Source organism: Pan paniscus, chromosome 14, assembly GCF_029289425.2.
Source record: "Pan paniscus chromosome 14, NHGRI_mPanPan1-v2.0_pri, whole genome shotgun sequence".
Classification (NCBI taxonomy): domain Eukaryota; kingdom Metazoa; phylum Chordata; class Mammalia; order Primates; family Hominidae; genus Pan; species Pan paniscus.
The window spans coordinates 96,831,323-96,843,481 of NC_073263.2; the positions used below are offsets into that span (position 1 = coordinate 96,831,323).

Below are 12,159 nucleotides of genomic sequence, written 5' to 3' on the forward strand. Positions count from 1 at the left end.
CGGAAGGGGTGGGGACACTATTGGGAGATGGCATAGGTCCAGGACACTAATTAGGCTTTGGCTGAGATTAGATAAAGGAAGCTGTTCGTAAGCTGCTTACTTAAAAAGAAAGGAAAAGGTGCGTTTGAGTTCAGGAGACTGCGAGTCCCGGAGCAGGAGGCGGGAGCCAGCGAAGGGTGGGCGTGTAAGGGGTGCAGTCGCTTCTCCCGCTGGGCAAGAGACTCCCCCTTTCGGCAGCCTGGATTCCCCGCCTCCCCACCTCCTGCTCCTCCTCCCCCGAGCCCTAAGGGCCCGCAGGGCCTCCAGTAGCAAAGCCGCTGGCCCCGCGTCCCCGCGTCCCCCTGCGCCGCGCACCGGGGCGCAGGCAGGGACCACGCGGCCGGCGTGGGGGCGGCGCCACCCGCAGCAGAAAGCCCCGGCGTGGACCGCGTGGCGTAGGAAAGCGCTCCCCTCGCCCCCAGCCACAGAAGGCTTGGGCAGCATCGGGCGCGGCCCCGGGAGAGTGCGTCCGCGGCGCCAGCGGCTGCAGGGTGACCTGTTTCGGGCGGGGACACTCACCAGAAGAACACGCGTGAGCAGAGGTTCGCGTCCTGCAGCGGGTTGGGCTTCACCTCCTGGTACACGGGCAGCATCTTGCCGGGCGGGGCGGGCGCGGGCCGGGGTCGCGCTGATCAGGCGGCGGTGGCCGCGGGCTCCGCTCCTGGACCGCAAGCAGGGATGCTGGGGCTCCGGCCGCCACGCCTGTCCGCTCGGCTGGAGCCTGTGAAGCAGCCGCTTCCGGGAGCCGGGCGCCGGCGGCACGCCCCGTCCCCGCCTCTCAGTCCCGCCGCCTCGGGGGCGCCCGCTACGCGCCGCCGCCTGGAGCCCGGGAGCCGCGCACCGCGTGCGAGCGCGGCCAGGACCGACGAGTGACGCGGCGGGAGGAGACGCGGCGGGAGGAGGCGAAGCTGGCGGCGCCAAAGGGAACCCAGAGCTACGCCCAGGGGTGAGGCGAGGGCCGCCTGCGCCGCTGGATGGAGAGGGTAGCAGAGCGCGCGGCAAGGAGGCCGGGTCCGGAGGTGCCCACGTGCACGAACCCGAGTGAAACTTTCCGAAATTCACTATCCGAGTCTAGGCGCCGACACAGAAGGTGGAGCAGGGAGGCGTCGGCTGTGCCCGCCCCTGCGCCGCAGAAACGCCCCCTCGGCCACGGGTTTGGGAAGACTGGGAGACAGCTGCCTCGTGCTCTAGCAGCCCGCCCCCTGGGCGCCTTTCCCTTATCAGGACCAAACGAGGGTGCCATGGGAGGCTCTCCAACCTGTGAGCCAAACATTTGACCTTGGACGACAGCAAAGTTTAGCCACAGATTATCCTTGTAGAGCTGCAAGACCTCAAGAAAGCCGGGTAACTCGAGAGTAGGACCCAGATGAATTTGGGAGATGGATGAATGCTGTCGTCGATGGGGGCGGGCTTTCGGCATCTCACATGTTGCATGCTACGGTGGACCTCTGAGCTTTTTGCTGCCCTCTTAGATTGGGAAAGGAATATAAGAGGAAAGAGAGACTGCCTTATGATTTCTGTCGTCAAGCCCTAAAGCCTAACAGATAACAGTGGCAAACGACACGTGGGTTCCAGAAGACCAGTGATGTTTATGTGCATTTCTGAGTGCGTAGCCTCACTAGTGTGTGTGTGGGGGGGGGGCAGTCTCACACACAGTGGCACGATTATGGCTCATTGCACCCTCGACCTCCCAGGGCTCAAGCAATCCTCCCAACTCAGTTTAAGAAGCTAGGACTACAGGCACCCGCCACCACACCCAGCTCATATTTTGTAATTTTTGTAGAGATGCAAAAATCATAATCAAAGGCTCCAAGATAATTTTTGAAGCCAAATGAAGTGTCATGTGGGTTTATTTTCTTCATATTTCATGCATGTCTGAGAATTTGGTTTGCTTTGTAATAAGACCTTTATTTTTCCTTGATAATTTCTCACTTTGTTGCCCATGCTGGTCTCAAACTCCTAGGCTCAAGTGATCCTCCCACCATGGCCTCCCAAAGTGCTAGGATTACAGGCATGTACCACCACGCCCGACCAATTATCTCACTTTTAATTCTATCAGTGCCCCATTCAAGGTTATCCTTATTTTATAGATGAAGAAGGTGAAGCTGAAAGGCAGAACTTGTCCAGTCTTAGAGCCAAGAAAGGATAAAACATGATTTGCAATAAGCCTGTGTCTGAGCATGGCCTGTCTCCCTGGTGCATGGCCAGTGTGCATGAGAAGTGCCCAGAATATGCTGGTTGAATGGCTGTAGGAATGAATGAACAAAGTCTTGTTCCAAGCTTTTGGACTCCCACCTCTAAGTCTTCAGTCATTTCTGTGGCTACCTTACCAAGGTCAGCAGCTGCTCTTCATATCCACCCTGAATGACAAAAAATGAAAGGCTCCAAGTTCATGGTGCTTGGAACAAGATCATTTTATTGTTCCTTGATAATTTCCCATGTATATTTGCTAAAATAGTATAATTAATAGCTTTTAAAGAAAGCCTTACACAAACACATATTTAAAAGTCAAGCACAGGCTAGCCAGCATAGTGAGGCCCTGTCTCTACCAAAAGTTTTAAAAATTAGCCCAGGTGTGGTGGCGTACCCTTGTAGTCCCAGCTACTCGGGAGGCTGAGACAGGAGGATGGCTTTAGCCCAGGAGTTCCAGGCTACAAGGAGTTAAGAAGGTGCCCACCGGGCTGGGCACAATGGCTCACGCCTATAATCCTAGCTCTCTGGGAGGCCGAGGCAGGTGGATCACCTGAGGTCAGGAGTTCGAGACCAGCCTGGCCAACATGGTGAAACCACATCTCTACTAAAAATACAAAAAAATATCTGGGTGTGGTGGTGGATGCCTGTAATCCCAGCTACTCGGGAACCTCAGGCAGAAGAATCACTTGAACCCAGGAGGCGGAGGTTGCAGTGAGCCGAGATCATGCCACTGCACTCCAGCCTGGCAACAAGAGTGAAACTCCGTCTCAAAAAAAAAAAAAGAAGGTGCCACTGCACTCCAGGCTGTACAAGCCCATAATCCCAGCACTTTGAGAGGTGGAGACAGGAGGATTGCTTTAGCCCGGGAGTTCTAGACCAGCCTGGGCAACATAGGGAGACCTCATCTCCACTAAAAATGTGAAAATTAGATGGGCATGGTGGAGTAAGTCTGTAGTCCCATGTACCCTGGAGGCTCAGGTGGGAGGATTGCTTGAGCCCAGGAGTTCTAGACCAGCCTGGGCAACAAAGGGAGACCTCATCTCTACTAAAAATGTAAAAATATGATGGGTGTGGTGGCGTGAGTCTGTAGTCCCAGCTGGAGGTTCAGGTGGGAGGATTGCTTAAGCCCAGGAGTTGGAGGCTACAGTAGGCTATGATCACACCACTGCCCTCCAGCCTGGGCTAAAGAGTGGGACTCTGTCTCAAAAAAAAAAAAAAAAAAAAGTCAAGCACATAAGAATGGCAAAATATTGATAATTTTTGAAGCCAAATGATGTGTCATAGGGGTTTATTTTCTTACATTTCATGCATGTTTGAGAATGGTTTTCTTTTTGGAGATGGGGTCTCACTATGTTGCCCAGGCTGGACTCAAGCTGCTGGGCCCAAGGGATCCTCCTGCCTCAACCCCTCCAAGTACCTGGGATTGTAGGCACTCACCAGCATACCAGCTCATGTTTCAGAATTTCTGTCACAAAAAGGAACACAATATTTTAAGTTGACTACTGTGGGAAAGCTATGATCATTCAATAACCTACCTTTCTGATAGCTCTTTCTCAGATAATATAAGCTATAAACCAAAATAGTCAGCCTTCACCTGATTTACAGTGCCCTTTGAAACTTCCTAAGTTTTCTAGCCCAGTAAATGCTGAGCTACCAGTTCTACTTCCAAGCTAGAGAACCTGTTTACTAAAGTTAGAAGTCTAGTGACTTCCTCTGTCAGACTGTCCCAGAATGCTCTCCCTACCCCCAACAACTGTGTAAGAACCGTAATTAGCCATCTCCAAACTGCCAAAGTGCTCAGTCCCTTCGGCTCCTGCAGAGGCTTATTTTTTTCTTAGTTAAGATCTTTTGGAACTTCTTAACATTCTTTTCTGAACATTAACAATGTGGTACTTGGAAGAGATACTATAGAGCAGTGTCTGACTGCAGAGAGGAGTGGATATGGAACCAAGGGGCCAGGGCTTTATATCTTTTCACTTGTTACCTAACCTTTCTGACCCTTATTTTTCTCAGGTCTAAAATGGGGTCGGGGCAGGCGCAGTGGCTCATGCCTGTTATCCCAGCACTTTGGGAGGCAGAGGCAGACAGATCACCTGAGGTCAGGAGTTAGAAACCAGCCTCACCAACATGGCAAAACCCCATCTCTACTAAAAATACAAAAATTATCTGGGCATGGTGGCATGTGCCTGTAATCCCAGCTACCTGCAAGACTGAGGCAGGAGAATTGCTTGAACCAGGGAGTCGGAGGTTGCAGTGAGCCGAGATCATGCCACTGCACTCCAGCCTGGCAACAGAGCGAGATTCTGTCTCAAAAAAAACAAAAGATAAAAATTAGCCAGGCTTGGTGGCATGCACCTGTAGTCCCAGCTACTTGAGACGCTAAGGCAGGAGAATTGCTTGAACCTGGGCTGCAGAGGTTTCAGTGAGCCATGAGCCAAGAGCGCGCTGCTGCACTCCAGCCTAGGTAACAGAGCTAGACTCCATCTCAAAAAAAAACAACAATAAAATGGGGTCAGGCAGGGCATGGTAGCTTACACCTATAATTTCAACATTTTGGGAGCCCAAGGCAGGAGCATCACTTGAAGCCAGGAGTTCGAGAGCAGCCTGGGCAATGTGATGAGACACCGTCTCTACAAAAAAAAAAAATAATAATAATAATAATAATAATAACAATAATGTTTTTTAAATTAGCCAGGCATGGTGGCACACACCTGTAGTCCTAGCTACTTGGGAGGGTAAGATGGGAGGATCACTTGAGCCTAGGAGTTTGAGGCTGCAGTGAGCTCTGATTGCATGACTGTACTCCAACCTGGGAGACAGAGTGAGAGACCCTGTCTCTAAAAACATAAAAATACATGTAAAAACAAAATAGGGATCAGAATCCCCACTCTTCCTTCTTCACAGGATTATTGTGAGTCTCACAACTTGTGAATACACTCTGAAGGCAATATACAAATTAAAGGATGGGGGTTTTTTCCCATTCATTCAACAAATCTTTAGTGAATGCCTTCTGGATACATGACAGCTAGGCCAGGGAATGAGCCTGCAAAGACGAGGAAGATGTCTTCTTTTTTGTTTGTTTGTTTGTTTGTTTGTTTTTGAAACAGGGTCTAGCTCTCACCCAGGCTGGAGTGCAGTGGTGCAATCTTGGCTCACTACAACCTCCCAGGCTCAAGCCCATCCTCCCATCTCAGCCTCCCAAGTAGCTGGAACTACAGGCACGCACCACCATACCCAGCTAACTTTTGTATTTTTTTGGTAGAGAGGGGGTTTTGCTGTGTTGCCCAGGCTGGTCTCAAACTCCTGAGCTCAAGTGATCTGCCAGCCTCAGCCTCCTAAAGTGCTGGGATTACAGGTGAGAGCCACTGCACCCAGCCTAAAGATGTCTTAAGAATAGGCATGGGCAAGGACTTCATGTCTAAAACACCAAAAGCAATGGCAACAAAAGCCAAAATTGACAAATGGGATCTAATTAAACTAAAGAGCTTCTGCACAGCAAAAGAAACCACCATCAAAGTGAACAGGCAACCTACAAAATGGGAGAAAATTTTTGCAACCTACTCATCAGACAAAGGGCTAATATCCAGAATCTACAAGGAACTCAAACAAATTTACAAGAAAAAAACAAACAACCCCATTAAAAAGTGGGCAAAGGATATGAACAGACACTTCTCAAAAGAAGACATTTATGCAGCCAAAAGACACATGAAAAAATGCTCATCATCACTGGCCATTAGAGAAATGAAAATCAAAACCACAATGAGATACCATCTCACACCAGTTAGAATGGCAATCATTAAAAAGTCAGGAAACAACAGGTGCTGGAGAGGATGTGGAGAAATAGGAACACTTTTACACTGTTGGTGGGACTGTAAACTAGTTCAACCATTGTAGAAGTCAGTGTGGCAATTCCTCAGGGATCTAGAGCTAGAAATACCATTTGACCCAGCAATCTCATTACTGGGTATATACCCAAAGGATTATAAATCATGCTGCTATAAAGACACATGCACACATATGTTTATTGCAGCACTATTCACAATAGCAAAGACTTGGAACCAAGCCAAATGTCCAACAACGATAGACTGGATTAAGAAAATGTGGCACATATACACCATGGAATACTATGCAGCCATAAAAAATGATGAGTTCATGTCCTTTGTAGGGACATGGATGAAGCTGGAAACCATCATTCTCAGCAAACTATCGCAAGGACAAAAAACCAAACACCGCATATTCTCACTCATAGGTGGGAATTGAACAATGAGAACGCATGGACACAGGAAGGGGAACATCACACACCGGGGACTGTTGTGGGTGGGGGGAGGGGGGAGGGATAGCATTAGGAGATATACCTAATGTAAATGACGAGTTAATGGGTGCAGCACACCAACATGGCACACGTAGACATATGTAACAAAACCTGCACGTTGTGCACATGTACCCTAAAACTTATCAAGTATAATAATAAAAAACAAAATAAAATAAATAAATGCACAGTTTAGCTGGGGGAAAAAAAAAAGAGACAGGGTCTCATGTTACCCAGGCTGGTCTTGAACTCCTGGGCTCAAGCCATCATCCTGCCTTGGCTTCCCAAAGTGTTGGGATTACAGGCACGAGCCTCCAGGCCTGGCCATAAGCTTTCTTTGAAGCCTTCTCTAGAGAGCGTCCTTTTCTTGTCTCCTGGTAGTTCTTGGTAGTGCCATGCAGGCCGCTGTCTGTGGCTGTGAGTATAAAGGCCCGCAGGTGAGGTGACGAGGCATGGGATGGGTGCTGGGATCCTGGGCTCCTTGGCCAAGCTATATGCTCTGGGCATGACTGCCTCAGCCCCTGGAAAGGGCACCTTTCTGTCACTCACTCAAAGGTGTTCTCTCTGGCATGAACACAGTGGCCACCTCCCTCTCATTTTTCGGCCTGCTTCAATTAATATGTGACTTTTGACTTCCCTGTCTACAACTCCCTTCTCCACTAAGTGAGGCTAAAGCTTTGCTTTTGGTGAAACATGACAGCATTCTACTGCTAATTCCATCATGCCACCTGTAAGCCTAACCCTTCCTCTGGTTTCCTGTGTGACATGCTATATGATACTGGGCCAGTCACTTCACTGTGTTGGCCTCAGTCTCCTAATTTGTAGAATGGGGGACAGGGGTTGCATTAGACCTGGGGATACTATGATTATTTCTGAATAATGCCTTTTAACCAATCGAATGTTGCCTTTTCCAATACTACCTATGGCTTGCCTGGGCACACCCACATGTGCACTGGGGGAATGGGGGGGATCCACCAGGAATTTGTGCCTTATGCAGGGGAGGGGCCTGGCCTCTTCAGCTCATCCATGGTAGCCCTGGTATTCAATTGTGAGGGGGAAACCTGCTTGGAGAACCCCTCTCTTTGCCAAGAGCTTTCCTTTCGCTTAATAAATTCTGCCTGCCTCACCCTTCAAAAAAAAAAAGAATGACTTGTCAAAGGAAAAAATATTAGGGCCACTTCAAGCTGGGAACTGCTCAGGGCAAATCTGCCTCCCATTCTATTCAAAGTCACCCCTCTGCTCACAGAGATAGATGCATATTCTAATTGCCTCCTTTGGAGAGACTTATCAGAAACTCAAAAGAATGCAACCATTTGGCTGAGCACAGTGGCCTGTAATCCCAGCACTTTGGGAGGCCGAGGTGGGTGGATCACCTGAGGTCAGGAGTTTGAGACCAGCCTGGCCACTTCGGTGAAACCCCGTCTGTACTAAAAATACAAAAAAGTAGCCGGGCGTGGTGGCAGGCGCCTGTAACTCCAGCTACCTAGGAGGCTGAGGCAGGAGAATACTTGAACTTGGTAGTTTCACTCGCGTCCATGTAAAGAGACCACCAAACAGGCTTTGTGTGAGCAACAAGGCTGTTTATTTCACCTGGGTGCAGGCGGGCTGAGTCCAAAAAGAGTCTGCGAAGGGAGATAGGGGTGAGGCTGTTTTATAAGATTTGGGTAGGTAAACGAAAATTACAGTCAAAGGGGGTTCTCTGGCAGGCAGGGGTGGGGGTCACAAGGTGCTCAGTTGGGGAGCTTTTGAGCCAGGATGAGCCAGGAGAAGGAATTTCACAAGGTAATGTCATCAGTTACGGCAGGAACAGACCATTTTCGCTTTTGTGGCGGAATGTCATCAGTTAAGGCAGGAACCAGGCATCCGGACGTGTAGGTGCAGGTCACAGGGGATATGATGGCTTAGCTTGGGCTCAGAGGCCTAACAGATAGAGGTTGCAGTGAGCTGAGATTGCACCACCGCACTCAAGCCTGGGCAACAAGAGCAAAACTCCATCTCAAAAAAAAAAAAAATCATGAATAACTTGGCCAGGCGTGGTGGCTCACCCCTATAATCCCAGCACTTTGGGAAGCTGTGGTGGGAGGATTGGTTGAGCCCAGGAGTTCAAGACCCAACCTGGACAGCATAGTGAAAACCCATCTCTACCAAAAGAATTAATAAAATTAGCCGGGAATAGTGGTGGAGTCCCAGCTACTTGGGAGGCTGAGGCAGGAGGATCAATTGAGCCCAGGAGGTCAAGGTTGTCGTGAGTTGTGATTATGCCACTGCACTGCAGCCTCGGTGACAGAGTGAGAACTTGTCTTAAAAAGAAAAAAAAAGGAAAAGAAAAAAGAAAAAAATACCAATGGATAACTTATTTTAAGGAGGGATGAGAAGATGTTAAACATGAGGCCTGCAGTGGCAGACCATCCACATCAATTTTTATGGAAAAAAATCATCTTGTTTGTGCCCTAATTGAAGAAGACCAACAATTAACAGCAGCCAACACCATATTAACAATAGCAAACACCACAGACGTCTCAATTGGTTCAGCTTACACAGCTCTGACTGAAAAATTAAAGTTGAGCAAACTTTTCACTCAATAGGTGTCAAAACTGCTGTGCCCAGATCAGCTATGGAGAAGAGCAGAGCTTTCAGTGGAAGTTTTAAACAAGTGAGATCAAGATCCTGAAGTATTTTTTTTCAAAGAATTGTAACGGGAGATGAAGCATGGCTTTACCAGTACAATCCTGAAGACAAAGCACAATCAAAGCAATGGCTACCGAGAGGGGGAAGCGGTCCAGTCACAGCACAAACAGAGCAGTCAAGAGCAAGGGTCACACAACAGTTTTCTGAAATGCTCAAGATATTTTGCTTATTGATGTTCTGGAGGGCCAAAGAATGATAACATCTGCTTGCTATGAGTGTTTTGAGAAAATTAGCCAAAGCGTTAGCAGAAAAATGCCTGGGAAAGCTTCACCAGAGTCCTTCTCCACCACGACAATGTTCCTGCTCATTCCTCTCATCAAACCAGGACGATTTCCCGAGCGTTTCAACGGGAAATCACTAGTATTCACATTACAGTTCTGATTTGATGCCTTCTGACTTGTTTTTGCTTCCTAATCTTAAAATATATTTAAAGGGCACTCATTTTACTTTAGATATTACTGTTAATACTGTATGGTTGAATTCCCAGGACTCTCAATACTTTTTTTTTTTTTCTTTTGAATCAGAGTTTTGCTCTTGTTGCCCAGGCTAGAGTGCAATGGCATGATCTCAGCTCACCACAACCTCCACCTCCCAGGTTCAAGCGATTCTTCTGCCTCAGCCTCCTGAGTAGCTGGGATTACAGGCATGCACCACCACGCTCAGTTAATTTTGTATTTTTAGTAGAGACAGAGTTTCTCCATGTTGGTCAGACTGGTCTCGAACTCCCGACCTCAGGTGATCTACCCACCTCAGCCTCCCAAAGTGCTAGGATTACAGGCATGAGCCACCGCACCCGGCCAGGACTCTCAATTCTTTAGGGATGGACTAATGACTGGTATCATTGCTTACAAAGGTGTCTCAAACTTGATGGAGCTTACATTGAGAAATAAAGTTTATATTTTTTATTTTTATCTGTTAAGTCCATTTTTTCATGAACTTTTTTTTTTTTTTTTTAGGCTAGTCAAATGAAGCAGTGGGAGTGGAAAAGGAGCAAAGAAATCTGTAACTGGTTGTGATTCCATGAACTTTTTGAAATCCCCTTGTATTGGCTTCCTTCCCTCTTCTGTCTTACTTCTCTACTCCCTACAAGTGTTTTCTGGGATCACCTCCAAATAAACTACTTGCAATCTAATCCTGTCTCAAGTCTGCTGCTGTGGGAACCCAAACTAAGACACCTGCAAAAAATATCCTTCCAATTACTGAAAAATATGTTCACTTGCACCCATAAAAGTGTTTGCTAATACCGTAGACCCTTGGCTGTACAATATGGTAGCAGTATCCACATGAGCACTTTGAGGACTTGAAACGTGGCTGGTCCCAGTTGAGATGTTCTGGAAGTATAAAACACACTGACTTCAAAGACAGTGTCAAGAAAAATGTGTTTAACATCTCATGAATGATTTTTTTACATGGATTACATGTTAAAATGATAATATTTGGACACATTAGTTAAAAACAGAAAGTCAGCCCCCCAACATTTCCAGGTAGAGAACCTATCAAAGGAGACTGAAGTGAGAAGAAAAATAGAGTCACAGAAGTGAAGAAAATGTTTCAAGAAAGGAAAGCTGGAGCCCATGCTTCTGAGAGGCTGGGAAATTGAGGACAGAAGAGCAGCCACTGTATTTAACAAAGTGGGGACCTTTGGTGAATTGATCAAATCAGTATTTTAAAGAGAGGGAGACAGACCCTAATTAAAATATGTTGAGGAGAGAATGGAATGTGAAGATGTAAAGACAGAGGTTATACACAACTTCTCTGAGAAATGTTGCTGTGAGGAGAGAGAGAAAATATGTAATTGTAGGAGAGAAATCCTTGGGAAAGCAGTCCTCCACACCGTGGACTATTCCATAGCCAATTTTAACAACATAGGTGATAGGGTTTGGCTCTGTGTCTCCAACCAAATCTCATCTCGAATTGTAATTGCCACAATCCCCACATGTTGAGGGAGAAACCCGATGGGAGGTGATTGGATCGTGGAGGCAGTTGTTACCATGATAGTATTTTATAAAGGGCTCTTCTCCCTTCACTCCTTGCTCCCCTCTCTCCTGCCACAATGTGAAGAAGGTCCTTGTTTCCCCACCTTCTGCCATGATTGTAAGTTTCCTGAGGCCTCCCCAGCCATGTGGAACTGTGAGTCAATTAAAGCATTTTCCTTTATAAATGACCCAGTCTCGGGTATTTCTTTACGGCAGTGTGAGAATGAACTAATATGATGGGTATAGTAGATGTCAGTGCCTGACCAGAACCCCCAGGCCCTTACCATTTCACACTAGCCTGACTTCTGGCATCTCTGCCTCAAGTCCTTCTGCTCCATCAGAGTTGGTTTAGCCCAAGTACAAGGCAGGCCAGGGAGTTAGTGTCTCCCTCTGCCCTCCTTCTCCAGCAACAATCAACTAATAGATAGACAAGAACTGGTGTATAAATAACGGCACTCACTCACTCACTCCTCAGGTAACTGAGGTTTGCGTTTATACTGTCTCCTAAATTTCCTCAGCAGGATTACTCTCCAGTAGCCCAGACTGGGACATGTCTGATGATATACCCTTTATTGGCTTCATTCCCTCCCCTGTCTCACTTCCCCACTCCCTGGTGGGTGTTTCCTGGGATCACCTACCAATAATCTCTTGACATTCGAACTCTTGTCTTAGGGTCTTGTCAAACGAAGACAATAGAAAATATTCATATAATGATATAAAACCATTTTACCTATTATGTACAAGAATGCATGAAACTAAGAAAGACTGGAAGAAAACATTCCAAAATAATAACAGTGATTAGTTCTGTATTGTGGGCAATTAAAAATCAAAGCAAACCTTTCTTTTCTAAAATGAGTTCATTTTTTTTTTTTTTAATCTTTTTGAAATAGGGTCTTGCTCTGTCACCCAGGCTGGAGTGCAGTAGTGTGATGACGGTTCACTGCAGCCACAACC

General features: G+C 47.3%; 1 protein-coding gene and 1 long non-coding RNA gene across 4 annotated transcripts in view; one reads left to right on the forward strand and one right to left on the reverse strand.

Moving 5' to 3' along the window:
- The window catches only part of ABCC4 (ATP binding cassette subfamily C member 4 (PEL blood group)), a 282,705-nt gene extending 281,727 nt beyond the window's left edge, over nucleotides 1–978 (reverse strand). For all 3 annotated transcript variants that reach the window (XM_034936857.3, XM_055096905.2, XM_055096906.2), the window contains exon 1: nucleotides 559–978. In XM_034936857.3, the coding sequence (XP_034792748.3) occupies nucleotides 559–632 (74 nt within the window). In that variant the 5' untranslated portion in view covers nucleotides 633–978. The remainder of the gene's footprint in view (nucleotides 1–558) is intronic.
- On the forward strand, nucleotides 68–11,393 carry LOC117975640 (uncharacterized). Its single transcript, XR_004665987.3, has 2 exons — nucleotides 68–581; nucleotides 10,186–11,393. It is a non-coding gene; the product is annotated as an uncharacterized LOC117975640 (long non-coding RNA).
- Nucleotides 11,394–12,159: the final 766 nt, after the last annotated feature.